At 50.9% G+C, this 19,833-nt stretch overlaps 1 protein-coding gene across 6 annotated transcripts in view; it reads right to left on the bottom strand.

Annotated features, from left to right (window-relative positions):
• Positions 1-544: 544 nt before the first annotated feature.
• The window catches only part of AP2A1 (adaptor related protein complex 2 subunit alpha 1), a 39,205-nt gene continuing 19,916 nt past the window's right edge, over positions 545-19,833 (bottom strand). Inside the window, exons 8-24 of one of the 6 annotated variants that reach the window (XM_082194320.1) lie at positions 19,232-19,379; positions 18,273-18,441; positions 17,691-17,828; positions 16,990-17,172; positions 15,705-15,802; positions 14,293-14,524; positions 12,898-13,062; positions 12,204-12,269; positions 11,952-12,112; positions 9,130-9,201; positions 7,536-7,618; positions 6,598-6,686; positions 5,978-6,102; positions 4,869-4,985; positions 3,117-3,186; positions 2,600-2,734; positions 545-2,397 (exon numbers count right to left, since the gene is read on the bottom strand). In XM_082194320.1, the coding sequence (XP_082050446.1) occupies positions 2,320-2,397; positions 2,600-2,734; positions 3,117-3,186; positions 4,869-4,985; positions 5,978-6,102; positions 6,598-6,686; positions 7,536-7,618; positions 9,130-9,201; positions 11,952-12,112; positions 12,204-12,269; positions 12,898-13,062; positions 14,293-14,524; positions 15,705-15,802; positions 16,990-17,172; positions 17,691-17,828; positions 18,273-18,441; positions 19,232-19,379 (2,129 nt within the window). In that variant the 3' untranslated portion in view covers positions 545-2,319. Of the gene's footprint in view, positions 2,398-2,599; positions 2,735-3,116; positions 3,187-4,868; positions 4,986-5,977; positions 6,103-6,597; positions 6,687-7,535; positions 7,619-9,129; positions 9,202-11,951; positions 12,113-12,203; positions 12,270-12,897; positions 13,063-14,292; positions 14,525-15,704; positions 15,803-16,989; positions 17,173-17,690; positions 17,829-18,272; positions 18,442-19,231; positions 19,383-19,833 lie in introns of all 6 variants that reach the window. The other 5 variants (XM_082194319.1, XM_082194322.1, XM_082194321.1 and 2 more) reach the window with 5 other exon arrangements.

The raw sequence follows: 19,833 nt of genomic DNA, 5'->3' as shown, positions 1-19,833 counted from the left end.
ACACAAATTTGTGTTACTTTGGTAAGTAGGTAGTTAAGATAGAGACAGACAGCTCTAGTGGAAAAATGTATCTTGGGAACAGAGCTGTCTAGTTGACATCCACAGATCTGCATTTGTCACTTATATGGCCCATAAAATTGCTGCCTTTAAGCTGTAATTTCTTGGAATTCAGTTGTGGGTAACAAAATGGTGGCTGAAATTCAGAGGAGTTGAATTTCAAGGATGCTTGCTGGGGAAAAGCTCTTTCTCCGATCCAGATGGTTTGTATGCATTTTTAATTTAGTAGAAGCATAATTAAATTAGTATTTTGCTCAGGATTTATTTATTTTTAATCTATTCCAATATTTTAAATGCAGGTTTCTATTCTTGGCTTGCAGACCTTTGATGGCCAATCCCTCTAAAACTCCCTTGGGCAAATGATGAGGCTCTTCACTTAGTTTGCAATGTCTTTCCTCTCTTAGCATTTAACCCAGTCCTTACTCAGCTTCTCAACTTCCACGAAGACTCTAAATTGGTAACCAAAATAAGAGGCTTGCACATCAGATACGTTTATGCAGGTGATCTGCATAATTTATTCACACCACAGAATTAAGGGAGGGGCTTGTTACAGATTTCAACACCCACCAGAAATGGTATATCTTAGGGAAGCAAACATGGTCTCCTAATCTTTAATTAGCCCCCTCCATTCCCCACTGCTTTTAGGCTTTGCAGGAAGGTGAGAGATTACAAAGGTAAATGCATTGTGCTTCTGAGGAAGAAGTGGGCCTCCTCCCTCTTTTTAAAAAGTCTTGCCTTCAGTCCCATGGCTGGGGTACCCTAGAAAGCATCCCTGCATTCTAGCCCCAGCAGAAAGCACACTCTTTGTGTCTTTGTGCCATTGACATAACAGAATTGTTGCACTTCGGCCGCAAAGTGTTTCGACCGCTTCTCGGCCTACCAATTCCATACAGCTGAACCCCCTCTTCTGCGGATGTCGGGGCAAACCACCCCCACCGGAAACATAGCGAGTTCCAGCTGTGAAGACAAAGCTGCCGTTGCGTCACCATAGCTAGAAGCCCGCATGGAAGAAATACCAGATTCTGTCTCACACAGTCATGGCTACCTCTGCTCCTGGGGGTTGGGGACACACCCTCCCGCCCTGCCATTTATCCACATATTAAAAAGCAGCACACAACGAGTCAGTCAGCGGTGTGGGGGTGACCCAGCCTGGCTTGATCCTGGCTCTCCCCCGCCCTCACGGCTTTATTAAGAGTCACATGGAGATAGATACAGGCATTCAAAACCCAGATAAAACTAAGATGCGCTAGATAACACCTACACAGCAGAGTAACATGGAGCCCGGGCCGGCATGGAAGCTGGGACACCCCCAGAATAGCATGAACTGAACCTTCCCTCCCCGCTTTTCCAAAATGCACGGAGGGAAGCATTCCAGAGTCTCCAGGAGGGAAGGGTGGGGTTGAGGGGAGTCGGGAGAGGAGTCGATTAGGCATCTCTTCCTCACAGCCCTCCCCACCTTCGTGCAATTTTTCCTTCTAGGAGGCGAGGGAAGGGGGGGAGGCTCTCGACTTATGGTTACTTCCCCACAAAAACACACGCAACTGTAACACTGGAATGGTCCATGACAAAGGAAAGGAAGAACGCCCACGCCCACCCCACCCCGGGGAAATACACAAGGCAAAGAAAACACAAAAACAACCCCCCTACGAGCAGTTCCCTCCCCACAAAAAACGCACGCCGTTCCTCTCCCCCAACCCCCCCACAGCCAGCTCAGGGGAAAGCGGGGGGAGTTAACCTCCCCCACAGAAAGGCCTTGTCTGGGGGGGAGAAGGGGGCGAGGATTGTAAACAAAACCCAAAAATGCCGGCCGATATCGTGGGGGTAGGGGTGGGGATTAAGACCACCAATCTCAGCCTCACCCCGAGTTGGAAGGGACAGGCAGATGGGATGGATGGGAGAGGTCTTGGCTTTCTTCCAGGGGGCCACCCTCCGGGCAAGGGGAAGATGACTCCCAGAAGGATGCCCTACCCCCACGCAAATCATCCCCCCCTCCCCAATTCTACTTTGTCCATGCCAGGGACCCCATTTCTGCTCCCCACCCCGCCCACCTTGCTTTGTATTCCTTGGTGCTGGCCCGGGCTAGGCAATGAGAACACAGAGGTCATCACAACAACAGGCAAGGGAGCAGTACAGTCTTTCCGGAGGCCCCTGGTTTGGAGGGAGGTGGGAGGGGGCAGGTGTAGGCAGCCAAGTGTGCAGGAACAGCCTCCCCTCTCCCCCGTGCAGCCCGCCCTCCCCACCTCCTCTGGTGCGGCCAATGTCTCAGAACTGCTGAGAGAGCAGCTCGCAAAGGTGCTTCGAAACGGACTCCTTGCTGGTGCGCAGGGTCAGCCGGTACATCTGCAGGGAAACGTAGAGTCAATTCAGCCTTTAAGTCTGGCTTCAGAAAGCACTCTTGGGGCAGCAGAGCTTTCAACTTTTCCCTGCTCCTTCCCTCTTTGGGCAACCCAGGAGTCCCAACTGCCAATTCTCTCCCACTGCAGCATCCTCCTTTCCACTCTGCTCCCAGAGCTCAAGCATCCCGGAGCTCTTGCCTCCTCACCTGTGCCTGGGCGTTGGGCTCCAGCCGCAGCAAGCATCCCACCTGCAGCGCCTTCGTCTGGATGATCCCAGCTCCTACGTAGTTATCGGGGTTTGGATCCACCCTCTCCAAGAGCGCGCTGCCGAAACCTAGCAGCTGTGGGAAAGAAGGGAATTCAGCTTAGTTGGGCTCCTCTGCTTGGCTGCCGTGGGGAAGGCAGTCGAGGGGAAAGATGTACAAGGCGAGGGAACAAAATGGGGTAGGAAGATGCTGGCATCCTAGCCGGCAGTACAGCTCATGTGGTCTCTAGCTCTACATCCACCTGCCACCCAAAAGATTTCAGTCTCGGTGACACAGGTGTCCTGCACATTGTGCAAAAGCACCAAGGAATGGGAAAGCCTGGATGTTTTATACCCCGTCTACTGACCCTGATCTCCATGCCTATTTACCTCTGTCACTATTCCAAAGAACATTTGCGTTTCATGTTTATTTGCCCAAACCTTAATTTTCCACGCTTCCCACATGTGAGCGTGCTCACCTTGGCCTTGGTGACTTCGGAATCCATGGGGTGGTTTGCCTTGAATATCTTCTGGGCTTCCTGCTGTGGCCTGCAGAAGGATCAGGGATGGGATAGCATCAGATCAGTGACAGCGCAAAACTTCCTCTTCCTCATCAACCTGCCACACAACCTAGTTGTGCCTCAGCCATTCACCAGATGTTGCATCTGCTGAGGCACTGTGGCAATTAAAAAATATGTGCCCCTGAGCAAGGCAAAAATAAGTCCCCAGGTGCAAGCAAAAGCCCTTGGGCCTTGCAGGAGAGTTCTGGAAACCTCTTCTAGGCAGGTTGTTTGATAACCAACAGAAATGTTCATGGTACAGCAGTATCTAGGCCATATTATGCAGTACGAGAGATGTTCTAAACCACCCTTTGTCATCAAGTACAGCTGAGCTGTCTTGCTGCTCATAATCCTTGCTCAGGCCCCAAAAGATGCACCTTCCTCGAAACATGGCTTGGGAAGCCTATGGAGCTCTCCAGAAGTTGCTGGACTACAACTCCCATCAGCCCAGACAATAAGTTGCGCTGGCTGGAGCTAATGAGGGGTTGCAATCCAACACAGCTGGAAGGTAGGTTGGCAAAGGGAATTTCAAACACTGATCTCTCAAGTAGGCCAGGAGAAGTGGGGTAGATCTCTCAAACTGCCCATCTTTTGAGACTGGCTGATTTCAGGTGATTTGGAAGGAAAGGAAGATGCCACAAGCAGGATCTAACTAACAGTCACTCCAAAAAGCTTTGACTAATACCTTAAAATCTCTGACTATTTCCTTCTCTCTCTCTCTCTCTCTCTCTCTCTCTCTCTCTCTCTCTCTCACACACACACACACACACACACACGTGATTGCTGGGGAGAGAAATTGCATAGGCAGCAGCATGTATGAACAACAGACACAATTAAAGCAATCCAATCCACACGGCTTTTGACGAGCTTGCTAAAAACCTCAGCATCTGCTTACAACGCTGTTGTTCTTAATCTAAAGGGAAGTTTTTTGCTATAGGTTCTTGACAGAGGGCCAGCACTTCTACTGAGCAAGTCTCACCAGCACAAAACAGACCAGCTCACAGGGTCATGCCCACCTGATAAGACTTGGCCAAGTACGCATTAGCTGGTTAACTGATCCCATTGCAGGGGTAGTGAAAGGCACAAACTTTCAATCCTCCAAGCACTTGTGGTGGTGGCAGAATGTCTGGGGTGCCACCACCCCCTAATAGTTCATCTGGAAGTAAAAATATTGTGCCATTTATGGGCACAGGAAACTGTCTTATACTGAATCAGACCATCAGTCCAGCTAGCTCAATATTGTCTACTCTGGCTGGCAGTGCCTTTCCAAGGATTCAGGCAGGCATTATTCTCCAGCCCTATCTTGAGGCACCCAGGATTGAAGCTAGGACCTCCTGCACGCATGGCAGGGGCTGTTCCACTGGGCTACAGTCTCTCCTGAACATAAATTTGGTAAAGAGGACGACTGCTGCACACCGACAGTCACCTAAAGAGACTTTAAGGCTATACCAAGCGGCTCAAGAAAGGAGAAGGTTCCTGGGATGGACTGAGCAAACACAGGGAGGGGGAGAAAGCACAAATGATGGGAAATATGTTAAGTCTTACTGAGGAAGTTTCCTGAGTTGCTCCCTCAAACGCATAAACAGGTGCTGGTAAACCCAACTTCTGATATTAAAAGCAGCTCCACCGATAACATTTCTCAAAACTCGTACTATATATTCCCCCACTTACAGGCTGAGCTGTTTCCAGCGCTGGAAGAAATCTTGTGATTGCATCTCTGTTGCCTGGAAAAATTTGTTGACCGTTACGGGCAGTTTGAGTGTGAGGTTCTGCAGCGTCCCACCGTACCTGGCAGAAACATGGAGGAGAGAGACCCATGAAAGGGGGCATGGGGGGGGGCGGGAAGAGACACTGAACTCCCCATAGCACAGCTGTCCCTGCACTTCAAGAGGATCGGCTGGAACATGGCCGATTCCCCAAGTCCACTGAGCACAGGATCTCCTAACTGCCAGTTATGAAACATAGCAATTGCTGGAGGTCCGACATTCATGGGAAAACTGGAGAGGGATAAGGTCTGTCAGTGGCTACTGGTCATGATGGCTATGCTCTGTCTTCACAGTTAGAGGCAATATCCTTCTGAATGATAGCTGCAGCAGAAACAAGTGCTCTTATGCTCAGCTCCTGCTTGCGGTTTCCTTCCCAGGCACCTGGTTGGCCACTGTGAGAACAGGAAGATGGAACAGAAGGGCTCTTGGCCTCATTCAGCCGCCTCTTCTTACACTCTTACAAACAGAGGGAATAACAGGGTAAGGACTAACCATGCAAACGGCAACGACCGGAACTATGACATGGATCTCACTCAGCTCTGCTCATGTACAGGATTTCTCCGCAACACGGAGGGCTAGAAACATTTCGTGCGCTTTTCAAACCATTACGGAACCGTTCTGCGTCATCATTCCCTGCTCCGGGGCAGAGACGCGGCTGGTCACGCAGGCTGCCCCAGCCCCTTCTCCATTCATCCCATTGCAACAGCCCTTCTCTTCCAGGTACCCATGGCGCCCCAAGATCCCCTCAAGTTGGGGACAAAAAGGGGAAGCGGGGAGGGAATTGAGATGAGCCACAACGCTGGAGAGGACTGAAAAGCCTCAACCTCCCTGTCCAGGGCAGGGGACGGATAGGAAAGCAAACGACCCTGTTCGACAGATCAATCATTTTTGACGAGGGAAGAGGGAAGCCTGCTGGCTTGGGCCTTGTGTTTCAAGAGAGAGCGAGAGTGCAAGTGGAAGCCATGCCAACAAGCTGGCATTCAGTCCCCAGAGGGATGCTGTGGACTACAGTACCGGAATTTTATGTTGATGAGGGGCGCCTCTGTGAAGTCGCTCAGGCACTCGATGTTCAGGACCTGCTGCACTTGAGCACCTCCCTCCACCAGAGGCTCCACTGCTTTTGTCTGGATGTTGAGCTGTGAGCGGTGCTAAGGAAACAAAGTGTTATCCTCCCCGAGGAGCAAAGGGAAAGCAAGCCTCTAGTGCCGCAAGTCTACTCTGAGATGCCCCCGTCCCAGGTAAAGGTAAAGGGACCCCTGACCATTAGGTCCAGTCACGGACTACTCTGGGGTTGCTGCGCTCATCTCGCTTTCAGGCCGAGGGAGCCGGTGTTTGTCCACAGACAGCTTCCAGGTCATGTGGCCAGCAGGACTAAGCCGCTTCTGGCGAACCAGAGCAGCACAAGGAAACGGCATTTACCTTCCCGCCGGAGCGGTACCTATTTTTCTTCTTGCACTTTGACGTGCTTTTGAACTGCTAGGTTGGCAGGAGCAGGGACTGAGCAACAGGAGCTCACCCCGTTGCAGGGATTTGAACCATCGACTATCTGATCGGCAGGTCCTAGGCTCTGTGGTTTAACCCACAGCGCCACCCGCATCCCCCCCACCCCCAGTAGACGTTTACAAAAGGATATGGCTCTGCAGGTCTCCTGGGTAGCTGACTGTAGGGGTAAAGCTCTGGAACTGGATGGACGTTTTGTTCCCGTAGAAGAGATACATCCGGCCTGGAGAGAAGACATTTTTTTTAAAAAATGTGGAGCTGCTCAGCATCTCACCTTGGCTGCTCACAACACCAGCTCAGGGCCCCTCGACATCAGGCATGGAGAATCTGTGGCCCTCCAGATGGTGCTGGACTGCAGATCCCATCGTTCCTGCCTAACGTCCATGCTAGCAGGGGCTGATGGGAGTTGGAGTCCAACGACAGCTGGAGAACCACAGGTTTCCTGTCTCTGCCCCACACCAACAAGTTTAGCCAAAAGGCCAATAACCAGCACAAACTGTCTCTTCCAATCTTCTCCTCAAGAGACACTTGTGCTGACACGACAGCATGCATTCTTCTCTTATTTTGGCAGGAGGAGATTTATTTATTAACTTTTATAGCCGATAAATATCTTTACACCCTGGCTTCTTCCTCCAAAACAGAGCACAGGGCGGCTTCACATAAAAAAACATTCACCGACTGTCCCCTGGAAGCAAGTCTCACTAGAACCAACAGGAGAAACTGTGTGCCTCCCTATGTCTCCAGCAAAAGGCAACACTTAAATTCAATCAATCAATCAATCAATACAAGCAAATGCTTAGATTACAGGATTCCCAAAATCCAAGTACCGCAATTTGTCAGAGACATGGGTACCTACTGCTCCCTGCCCCACAGGCAAAAATCTAGTAAGTGTCAACATGCAAAAGGACTTGAAGGGAAAGGATAAAAAATTAGTTTAAGAGGTGGGGAGCCCATCAAGGAAGCTGATGTGAGGAGCATCTCCTTGAAGTAAGGCCAATGAAAGACCAGCTCCCTAATATGCAGATTGGGGGAGCTGGTCACCATCCTGCCCACTGTCCCAAACCCCACTCACCCAGGTTCTGCCGGAACTCTGATTTCACCCCGATCTGCAGCAGCTGGTTCTCAAAGAGCACTCCGTTGTTCTTGCACACGAACCTGCAATGGACCACGGAGGGTTGGTTACAGGCAGGCAGGTATCAAGGTCTTCCTTCTGTTTTGGCTTCTAACCCCCAGGACTTCCCCACACTACCCTTTCCGCTGGTGCTGGTCCCTTTTGACATGCAGCTGGTCAACCCTAGCTTACCTCTTGCTATCTAAGGGCTTAAGGCTCAGCTGACAGCAGGTCAGTGAATCGGAAAAAACCCCTTGTTCAGAGGAGACCCTTTTCTTCCCAACTGCCATGCCTGGGAAGCAGAGGAACTTCAGCACATAGCAGAGAGTGGTGTCAGGTGAAGCTAAGACAACGCTGGAAACCTCAGGCCCGGGGCGGAGGTTCCGTCCAGGCCTTTCTATCTGGCTCTTGGGGAGTCTCCCCAGGCCACACTGTGTTGAACCAAAGGTGAATGCCATCTTGGTAGTCAAGATAACCCCACCAGTAATTGGTATTGTAGCAATGAGCTTCTACATATTCCCTTGCTTTGATATATAGGTTAACTGGCTTGCTTTGGTGTTATCCCTATTTGTGGATTTCTGAGCCCAGAAAGGGGAGCTATCTGTAAGATTTGGGTATTTGCCACCTAGGCCCTCATCTTGTCAGGTTGGTGAAACAATAGGAAGGTCTGCCCAAAGAGACACATGCTGCTTCATGCGTAAGGAATGCATGAACGTTTGCTTGGGCGCGAACAAGCCATCTCCTTGCTGCGGTGTCCGTCCCACATCTGCAAAGGCTGGGAGACCTGGCAGGCTGCTTTGCTGTTAAGTCTGCACTTTTCTTTTAATAAAGCACTAGAACTGATCACTCTGGTGTGGCTGGACATCCTTTCTTTGGTATCCCTGCACCCAACCATTCCCACAAGCCCTCCTTTGGGCCTGAGGTTCAGGAAACACGGCCCTTAATGGCCTGGCCTGGCACCCTCCTTCGCTGCTTTTTCCTGGCTGAAATGTATCCCTAAACCACGGGTAGGCAAACTAAAGCCCAGGGGCCGGATCCAGCCCAATCGCTTTCTTTCTAAATCCAGCCTGTGGACGGTCCGGGAATCAGCATGTTTTTACATGAGTAGAATGTGAGCTTTTATTTAAAATGCATCTCTGGGTTATTTGTGGGGCACAGGAATTTTTTTTCTTTCCAAAATATAGTCCGGCCCCCAAACAAGGTCTGAGGGACAGTGGACCGGCCCCCTGCTGAAAAGGTTTGCTGACCCCTGTCCTAAACTGTAATGATCTCATTTGATTGCCTAGATGAAGGTATGTGGAAAGCCTCACTGTACAGAGGTTAAGAGCTGCATCTGTTGTCCCACCCACATGGACCCTGGGAGGTTGCTCATGAGGAAATGCAGCCCCCTGGGCTGAAAACGCTTCCCAACCCCCTGAGCTAATAGCACAGATGGGATCAGGCTGGTGAACCAGAGGAAGCCTCTTGTGCCAAGGGGGAAGAGACTTCTAGTCTGCCGCCGCTGCCACCCACAGCCCCAGCTTCTGGGAGCCACAGTCCCACTGCAGGATCTTACTTGTGAAGCAGTTCATCGGCCTCAGCAATAGGCAAAGCGGGGTCCTCAGAGACAGATGCGGCAGCCCCTGAGCTGAAGGTGGTGGCAAAGGCCATAGCAAAGGGGACCAGCGGTTGGCAGGGGTGGGGAAGAGAGAGAGAAAGAGAGAGCAGAAAAGATGAGTCACCAGGGTGCAGCACCAGGTTAGTACCAGAAGGAGGCAGAGAACAAACACACACGCACACAAATATATAGACAGCAAGCCAGCATGCAACATAGCAGGTGAGGAGGCAGCGGAAGGACCAGGCACTGTTCCTAAGTAGCTTCTAAAAGAAAAGGTTGGGAACCTTTGGCTCTCCGGTTGTTGCTGAACTGCTATGTCCATCATCCCATTGGCTATGCCTGCTGGGGGTGGTTTAGCAACAACTGAGGCAGGGGGCAAAGTTTTCCCCACACACACCTGCACTAAAAGGACAAGAGCAAAATGTATTTGCATCGTCAACACCTTTGCTAAGATACACATAAAGGAGAGCCGACCGGATGAGACCATCACAGTCTTGCATCCTGGTTCCCTAGTGGCCAAGCAGGTTCCTACGGGAACCTGCAAGCAGGGGCCAAGTATAGCAGCGCTCTCCCTACCTGCGATTCCTAGTAGCTGGTTTCCAAAAGCACGCTGCCTCTGACAGTGGAGCGACAGCATATCCATCAGGGTTAGCAGCCACTGCTAGCCTTATCCTCCATGATTTTGCCTAATCCTCTTTTAAAGCCATCCAAGTGAGTGACTGTACGCATAGGCAGACTCTTCTTCCTCCAAAAATCACGTCTGCAAGCAATTTAGGTGCCCTGACCTGCTAAGAAGCTGGCCTTCCCCTCAAAGCCCAAGAAACCCAACTCTGCATTCCTTGACTCAGAGACACCTGCCACCCCAAGGGAACCCACGACTCCTTTGTGGTAGGACCTACATCTGCACCAACCTCCCACACTGCTGCCACTGATAGTCCAGGAGATCTGGCCATCAGTGGCTTGAAACCTACCTGCTTTCTCAAAGAAGAATGATATTCTAGCCATGGGCCTCCATCCCCTGGACCCTGTGGTCCTCACTCACATGAAGGATGTAAAAGGCTTAAGGCAGTTAAAAGTAACTCCCAATTCCTCAACAGCCCCGGGATCCCGGGATGCAATGGCCTCTCTGGCCTTTGCAGTCTAGAGGCCCCAGAGGCGACACTCATGTCAGAAAAGAGAAATTCCCTTTGGGCTGTTTGCTTCTGTTCCACAGCCACCTCCACCCATCTGCTTGCTTGGAACCATCTGTGTCCATGGCACTTTGGAACACAAGAGCAGAGGGTCCCTGCCCCAAGGAGCATCCAATCTCAAAATTCCACCCAGAGGAGAAACAAGAGGACAGGGAGGCAGTATGCAGTTGTTTCGGCTGCATGTGCGTAGGCTTAGTTACAGCGTGATGTGGGGGACGAGGGGGTGGTGCGGGTTTCATAGCAGGCAAGAAAGGTGGTGTCAGGCAGGTGTTCTGGGATGCCATCGCAGGCGAGAAAGGACGGAGGCACTGATGTTCAGAAGATGGAGGGTGGCGGAGCCGGAAGACCGAAGATCACTGGCAGAGATGCATCGTGATATGGGGGGTGGAGAGAGATTGCGGGCGGGACAACAAGGTTGGGAGGGGGGTGGCTTTGAAGGCAAGGACAAGGAGCTGGAGCTGAACTAAGGCTCTTTTGCTGACACAGCACCGGACAAGGAATAAGAGCCCTGCTCAGACCAAAAGCCCATCACAGTCCGGCATCCTGTTCTCTCAGTGGTCAACCAGATGCTACAGGGAAGCCCACAAGCAGTGCTCTTCCTGCCTGTCATTCCCAGCAGCTGGGCTTCAACTCCCATTGGCCATGCCGCCTGGGCTGATGGAAGTTGGGGTCCTGAAAGACCCAAGGTTCTCCATCCCTGTCACAGAACATCATTCCAGCTTCCATCATCCTTCTCCTTTCACAGAGAGCTGAAGTGTAATCAAACACACAGGTGGGTTTTTTAAAAATTGCTAGATGCCCTCTCCTCCTTTCAGCTGATGGGAGTCCTAACAGAGAACCGGGACTCATTGAGAGGTGCCCCTGAGGAGGTTGGGGAGGCAGGGTAAATAGCAGGGTGGGCAGTATTGGCAGAGAGAGTGTTTCAGCCCCTTACTCTGCAGGCAGGCCAGCCTCCACCAAGAGGGATGAAGGACTCTCGGGAGGAGCCTCCAAGTCACTGCTTCGTCCAAGGCAGAGCAAGAGAGAGAGAGAAAGAAAGAGAGAGAGAGAGAGAACCATTCCCAAGAGGCAGCAGACAGAGAGAGAGATATATACACACACACACACACACACACACACAAAAGAGGGCAAAGAAACAGAGAGCAAGACAAGGCCACGAGGACTAACACATGCCCCTCTCCCAAAGGACAGAGAAAGCCCATAAGGTCCCCACCATCTTGGAAACAAGCACCCTCAAAATCCATCTAGCCTGCCCAAAGCAAACATGAACACGGGGGGGGGGGGGAATCCACACCATCCCTTCTGAAACACAGGACCAGATACCAGGCCAGGCTTCTTCTTGACTTTCTGAGCTAGCTGTGGATCAGAGTTACTATTCCTGGCAACGGGAAAGGCCCCTATATCCCCGTTCTGTGAGTGACTTTCCTCCGGGGGAAAAAATGGCTTGCACCCTTTTGACGGAGAGAGCATTCAGTGGGCCTTGTGTCTACAGGAGTCCGCCATTACTCGCCGCAGCACCACTGCCCAGTTCCCCTGGGAAAGCAGAGGGCCAGAAAAGCCTGTGCCTACATCCCACCAGGGCCCCCTCACCTCAGGAAGTTATCTTCTGCGCCAGACACAAGGCCAGTTGCGGATGAGGGGCTGTCCGAGAAGACGTCCACTAAAAGGTTGCCAGCACTGGATGGGACACCAGAGGCAGCTGCTGGGGTTGCCCGGAGGCCGAGGAGGTCGGCAGAGGGGGATGGCGTCGACTGTGGAGAAGCGGGAGGGAGGGAGAAGCCAAGGTAAAGGTCCTTCCATGCACCTGCCTTGAGAACTGAACCCATGAACCCTGGTACCTACCTTGGGGGCAGAGGAAAAGGCACCGGGCCCTGCGCTGTGGGAGCATGCTTTCTCTCTACTCCTGCACTAAAATGTGTCCAGAAAAAAACAAATTCTGCAATTGGAATAATTGTGCAAATTGGACACATTCGTACATCAGATTCATTAACACCTCCTCATTTCTGCGGGGAAGGGACAAGCCTCTCGGTGCTGCCTTTTACGAATTCCATTTTCTATATCTATTATTTCTTTACCATTTCTAATTTACAGATCTGCATTTCTTTACTAATTCTAATCTCTAGATCTATATAACTCTATACAGTATCCATCCCTGCTGCCCACCTCTCAGATTTGCATTTTATCTTTTGGGCAAGGCCCAAGGGGAGGGAAGAGGGGTGCACTGTGCGCATGGCAGCGCCAGGACACCAACCAGCTTGAGACATCACAACTACATTTCTCCTGGTTGGCAGATCTGGCAACAAGCTGACAAATTCTTAATGGAATTTGTCAGCCATCGCAGAATCCACCCACCCACTTCCCTTCCCACTTTACAGCACCACAGGCTTTCTGGTAAATGGTTCTCGCCCTGGGCTTTGACTCCCGAGACCTCCCTTCTCCAAAGAGCCCCGGTCTCCCACACACACAAGGAACCATTTTCTTGCCAGGGACACCCCAAGTCTCCAAGCCCCAGACCCTCCCTCTCTTTGGCACTCACGGCAGTGCTGGCTGAGGGTTCCATGCCCCCATTGATTTCGGAGTTGGGGTCCTTTTTGCTGTCGTCCAGCTCGCTGCCAGCTCCGGGGCCCTTCTTCTTCTTGAGCTTAGCCAGGATGGAGGACTCGCGCTCAGGGAATGGAGGCATCTCCTCCAGCACCGTTGCCTAAGGGGCGGAGTCGGGGAGACGGAGAAGGGTTCGAATGACGAGTTATTCGTCTGCTTTTCATTTACGGCTTGGTTATGTCCGCAGAACGGAAAGGTGGCAGGATTCCCAAGGACGTGCTCTAGGGGGAGCTGGCTTCAGGCACCAGGCCCATTGGCAGACCAACTCTGTGCTACAAAGGATGTCTGCAAATGTGATATGAAGGCTGGCAACACCAACCCCACCATGTGGGAATCCCTTCCAGACAACCACAGTGCCTGGAGGCAAGACAGTCAGCAGTGATCGGAAGAGGAATGACTGCTGGGCGGAGCACAGAGAGAAGCAACGCTGTGGTGCATCTGCTGCAGCACAGCTGGACGCCTTTATCTGCCCCAGCCACGACAAAACACCCTCAGCAGGGGCTGTAGCTTTTCAATAGTTTGACTTCACCCCCAAAGGCGCATTGTCCCCGAGACGGACGGATGCCAACAACTTTTTCATTCATGACACTTCTATTCTGCCCCATAACCACAGTTCTCTTGCCAGCACCAGTTTTGTTTTTAAATGCAGCAGAAACAATAAAATACCAATCCAGTGCCCAAAACAAGCAAACGGCAGAGATAAAATTTAAAAAGCCCATACAATTCCTCTTGGGAAAGGCAGATCTTACAAAAAACTTCAGGGAGCCAAAATGCTGGAATCCTCAAAGGCTCCAGAGCCCTTTTCGGCTCAAGGGTCAGATTCCTTCATGTGTGGCAGACGTACGGCCCACCCAATGTTGTTGGACTACAACTGCCATGCACCCTGATCATTGGGTCACACTGTCTGGGGCCAATGGGATTTGGAAAGGGAGCTGTGGCTCAGAAGGTCCCAGGTTCAATCCCTACCACCTCCCAGTTGCTGAAACCTGCTGAAACCCTGGAAAGCTGCTGCCAACCAGTATAGTCAGCGTAGGCAGGGGAAACAGAGGTCTGACCCTGGTATATAAGGCAGGTTCCTTTTCCTGGCTCCCCATTGTGGCCTATGGTGAAGGGGCAGAAATGGGCTTCTGGCGCAGCACAAAAAAAAATCCCAAGAGCTGATTTCAATTCACAGATCGAAGCCTTACGTCTCCCCTTATTTGATGCAGCTGCAACCAGTTTCTCTTTCAGATCAGCCAACTCTCTTCCCCCACCCAGTCTCCCCAATATGAATGGCTGACTTAGCTACCAGCCCACCCATCTCTCGCAACATTCCCAGTTTCCCCCTCACCAAGACATCGGTGCTGGCGATGGAGCTGAGCTTGAGGTACTCAACCGCCCGCTGCTGCAGCTCCACGTCGGCGTTGCGGATCTGGCTGTCGGAGCGCAGCACTTCCTGGATGGTGCCCTTGGTCTCAGGGAAGAGGTTGATGAACTTGATGTAGGTGGAGAGGAGCAGAGCCCGGGTGGAGACGCTGCAGAGGTGGAACTTGGAGTGCAGAAGGTTGAACTGCACCAGAGGGCTGGAAGAGGGGAAGGAAGGAAGGAAGGAAGGAAGGAAGGAAGGAAGGAAGGAAGGAAGATGGTAGCTTGGTTTCTCAAACGGCTTGGCTCCCAAACAAATCGGCTCCCGAATGTCACAAACCCAGAAGTGAGTGTTGCAGTTTGTGAACGTTTCTCGGAAGCCAAATGTCCGACGCAGCTTCCAATTGAGTGCAGGAAGCTCCTGCAGCCAATCAGAAACCGCACCTTGTTTTTTGAACCATTTTGGGAGTTGAACGGACTCCCGGAATGGATTAAGTTTGAGAACCAAAGTTCCATTCTATTATACTTTCTTTCTAATACTCTGCCCATCTGACTGGGCCCCAGCCACACTGGGAGGTTTCCTACAAAAATAACAACAAAGCAATGACAAAATCAAACATTAAAAGCACTCTGAAATAGGGCTGGCCTTCAGATGTCTACAAAAAAATTTACAGATTCTAACATCTGCCAGGAGGGCGTTCTGCCGGGCAGGTGTGACTACCAAAAAGGCTTTCTGTCTGGTTCCTTGTAGTTTCACTTTGTGCAGTGAGGGAACCGCCAGAAGGCCCTCCGTGCTGGACCTCAGTGTCTGGACTGAGTGATGTGGGTGGAGATGCTTCTTCAGGAAGGAGGCACGGGTTGAGGGTGGCACCATTTTTAGCTGCCCCACTCCAAGTCAGCATAGCAGAGGGGAGGGGACCTAAAGCAAGGCATGCCAACGTGCCTCACCAAGCTAAGAAAAGAAGGGGACCAGCCTCTGCAAACAGAACTAAGCCCTAGTTCTCTGTGAGGCTGCTAACCTGTCCCTGGGCTGTACCATTCATTTCAGACTGCAGGTGGAGGCTCACGTCTTCGAAGGATCATACCAAAAAAATTAAATATAAATCCCACCTCCCAAAAGAATCTACATGCCAGAGTCCTAGACTTGCCATCTCCCTGACATGCTTGGCCTAGCGCCCACTGGAATGGTAAAACAAGGGCTTCCAGGGTTGAGAACCACAGGGCTGCTGCCACAGGGATTGGAGAGAACCAGCCCACTGAATGGCCTTGAGGAGGCATCTCATTCAGAGCTGTTTTGAGGATCGGTGGATGGAGAGAAAGAACCTGTCACCAATAAGGTGGGCTAGTGGTTCCCTCTCCTAGGCGCTGCCCACATCCCTTCCTCCCACAGTTCCCAACCTTGAGCGAGGATCTCCAGCGATGAGGTTCCCAAACTCCCCTAGGATGTAGCCGCCAACTTTGACCATGTTCTCGTGGCAGGCGGGAGCCTGTAGGGCCTATGGAAAACAAAGGAGATCTGTAATGTGTTGTAGGGAGGCAGGGAGAAAAAATAAGCCCCCATTCAGGCTCCCATGCAACCATTAGGTCATGATTTAGCCCTTTTCCTGACGCGTCTCAAAAAGACTAACACCGCAATTGCCTCAGGCTCTTTTAGGTTCATTCTGGGTCTCTAACCCAGAAAGAACTGTGGCTGAATTGAGACGCACAGGCAACTCCCAATTTATGTGGGGGTTGTGTTCCAAGGAACCATTCGTTTAAGTGAAACTGCGCATACTTGGAACACCATTGAAAAAGGCTGCAAGCACCCCATTCAGTCCCTGTCCCCCCTTTTTAATATTTATGATTTTCAGGTTTATACATTTCAAAAAATTTACAGTCATTTTAACATTTCAAAACTTGGCTTCCTTCCCCCTCTGTCTGCGATTCCTTACATTTATTCTTAATATCTTCTGCATATCCAAATTAATTTAATGTGTTCATTTATTCATCTACTTTAAATACATACTCTTATGAAATTGCAGGTTATTACAGTTACAGGTTATTGCCCCCTTTTGTGACATTTTCAGGTCGCTTCCAGGTTTGAGGCGCAGTCGTGCACATACTGGACATGCTTAAAACGGTCTCTGCCTGTACATAAATTCAGTGATGAGCCTGCTGTAGAAGCGCACTCATCACAGCTTGTGACACATGGACTGCCATCTCCCCAGGACTGAGCTTAGGGCAAACCTCTCTCCCTCCTCTGCAGTTTGTGACAAAGACTGGTTTGCACAGAGCTGATTGGCTGTTCCTTGTGTTTAGAGGTCTTGGAACTGCCCCCTGCCCCCCGTTCTTGTTGACAGATACATCTAGACGCACCCTTTGTGACAGACACTTTATTAATATTGCAAAATCAACTCACCTAGATTTGCAGAATTCCTCTCGGGCCGTTTTGTATCAATTAGCAGCCCTCTAGCGAGGCAGCTGGACACGCATCTCACCCACAGAGCAAGCAGCACTTGGGGAAACTGTGGCCCTTCGGATGCTGTTGGACTCCAACCCCCATCATGCCTGAACGCTGGCCATATGCTGGCTGTGGCTAATGGGAGTTGTAGTCCAACAATATAGAGGGAAGGGAAGGCTTCTCCCCAGAGCGACAGGGCAGGCAAAGAAGAAACGGTCAATGACTGTGACCAACCCCACCCACCTCAAAGACCGTCTTGGCAGCATAGCCTTGGACGTCGTCTCGGTTGATGACGATCTGGATGACGCGGTACCAGACCTCCTCGCTCACATAGTCCCCGGCGATACGGATCAGATTGAGGATGGTGTCCACATACCAGCTGTAGTCCACTGCGTATTTCTCAGCAAGGATAGCCACCTTCAGCACCTGGGAGATATGGAAAATGAAATATTGCCCTGCCCTGCCAGTTCCTATCAGGCTTTAAGCCACAAGGGACCACTCTTCAGTACCAGCAAGGCTGACCCGACACCTTGATGCTGACGGTGCCATGCCCCCTTCTCCTCCCCACCATTCCACATACAGAAGCCGATTAGAATGACAGCTGAATATAACTTCAACACTGGCAAAGAGAAAACATCTTCCTATGCAGTCAAGCATACACATTTCTGTTCTCCAATGAAAGGGAATGGCTAGTGGTTGGGAGATCTCAGTGCAAACATCCAGAAGGCTGCCACTGTCGCCTCCCTCCAAATTTCCATCATATGCCAACTGAGGCAGCTGCCCTGCTCTGCCCAACAGTAGGGCCACCCTGCATGCCAAATTCCTCTAAGAGGATTTGCAAACTCCTGGCCTCCCTTTCCCCCTTGCTGTTTCACAGAAATCCACCTAGATGAAGAAATAAGCTCCCACAGCTCTCTTTCCCAAGAGCTGAAAAACCCACTCACAATCTCCTCGCGGATAGAGTAATCTGCCGTTTCCAGGTAGCTGAGCATCTCCGAGACGATCTGCTTGGCGTTGGTGCGGTCGCACATGGCGTAGAGGAGATCGGCAGCCCGCTGGCGCACGCTCACGTCCCTCTCCGTCTGGGAAAAAGAGGCCGGGAGTGTGAGACCAGCAAGTTCTTGCCTGCGGCATAACCCCCGTCTTGCCCCGGTTGGCTTTCACACTTACAAACAGAGCATCTTCTGCAAGCCCACTATAACAACCAGCAGTTGGATAGGATGAGGTGAGCAAGAAGAGCATGCAGGTGGTACCAGGTTGAAGTGATGCTCCATTGCTTTCCAGCGGCTCATTCCCTGCTACGCTCCTCAGTCCAAGGATGGGAGGCTGTGGCCCTTGAGATGTTGGCAGACTCCATCTCCCAATGGGGAATACCCAGTGAAATCTCCCCCCCCCCACTCCAAATTTCACCACCAGCACACGGGGAGAGGATTTGGGGAGACCACACTCTCTCAGCCCTTCAATCTCATTCTGCGTGCAAGCTACCTCGCCCATCTGCTCTGCCCGTGCCTTCAATGGGTTCTGACCTTGAGGGCGTTGATGACGGTCTCAATGTGGGTCTTGACGGCCTCGTGGGAGAATTCAGAGCTGGCCAGGGTGCACATGCTCTCGAGGGCCAGGTATCGGAGGTTGGTTTCCCGATGCTGTAGGAACTGGCCGAGTTGATTACATGCCCGCACCAACAGGTTGGGTTCGCTGTGGGTCAACAAAGTTAAGCCCCATCTGAGCATGGCAGGAGGGACATCCCAGCAGAGCTCAGTGGCTGACTGCACACCTCTCAAATCAACCAGATTGTCATCCAATGTCCCCCAGTTTGGGGAAAAGCCGTAGCTGCATATCATAATTATTCTATGCCTTAACTCCTCCATGACGTTCTCAGATATATATTTTACTGCTGTTCTTACGCAAAACCTACTTGAGTTTTAACATGTTTACATTGATTTTTAAAGTAATCTACATACATTTTCCAATCCTCCTTAAACACTGCCTTATCTTGATCTCTAATTTTACTAGTTAAACTTGCTAATTCTGCATATTCCATCAATTTCAGCTGCCTATGTTCTTTAGTTAGATGCAGCCTCGTTTCACCCGTTTTGCACATCTAGCATTCTCGCTGCAGTTGTTGCCTATTAAAATTAATTTGTCTAATTTTTTGGGCACATCTGTCCCAGTTATCCCTAGAAGAAAAGTTTCTGTGCTTTTGGGGAGAGTTGCCTTAAATATTTTCTTTATCTCATTATAAATGATCTCTCAAAATCCCTTAGCCGCTCTACACGTCCACCGCATATGGTAAAATGTAGCTTTTCACATACCTGCCCCTTCCCCTCTCTGGTTTTGCCCTGGTGCTGCCATCTAAAGGCTGCCAAGGACCACTGAGACACTTGCACAGTGAGATATCTTTGGAAAAGCACTAGCCATTTCCCCCCACCATCTCATTTAAAGGGTCTCTGTGCTAAGGAAGAACAAACAAGGGTGAGGTGCTCACCTGTCGTAGTGGATGATGAGACTGATGGCTTCAAAGAGGATAGCATTCTTGGCATTGGAGTGCTGGACCTTCTTGGATTTGGGTGGCTCCTGGGCCTTGTTGAGTATAGTCTCCAGGCACTCAACCAAACGTCCTTTCACTGCTGCATCTTCTGCGGGGAAAAGCAGAGGGTGCAAAGGCCAGGAAGTAGCATGTTAGAGCAGGTCCCAGCAATAGGAGAACCCAAGGTTCACGGCTCCCAATGACCATTCACATCTCCTTAGACTTTCCCTATGGATAGACCAATCTAACTCCAGCCCATGTTAATTTCACACACGTTCATTCAAAAATCCTTTCCCTCCCATTTCTGCAGTAATCTGGGCTGCTTTTTAAAATCCGTACAAAAAAATTGTCCTTGAATACGTAGCACAAAATACGTCATTAAATACATGTTTCATCTCAGTGTATGGATTTCTAAGTGCTTTTCATCCCAAACATGCATTTGGGTAAGATTTTTTGAGAAGAGTATTGAAAACCCAAAGGTTAATGATGTTCTGATCCGTGTACTAGTCTGGGAGGTGGGAATTAGGTTGGTTCTTGGCTCCCACACAGCCTCCAAGTGT

This window comes from Podarcis vaucheri, assembly GCF_965113315.1.
Source record: "Podarcis vaucheri genome assembly, chromosome: 13".
NCBI lineage: Eukaryota > Metazoa > Chordata > Lepidosauria > Squamata > Lacertidae > Podarcis > Podarcis vaucheri.
This window is presented reverse-complemented; position numbering and strand designations above follow the sequence as displayed.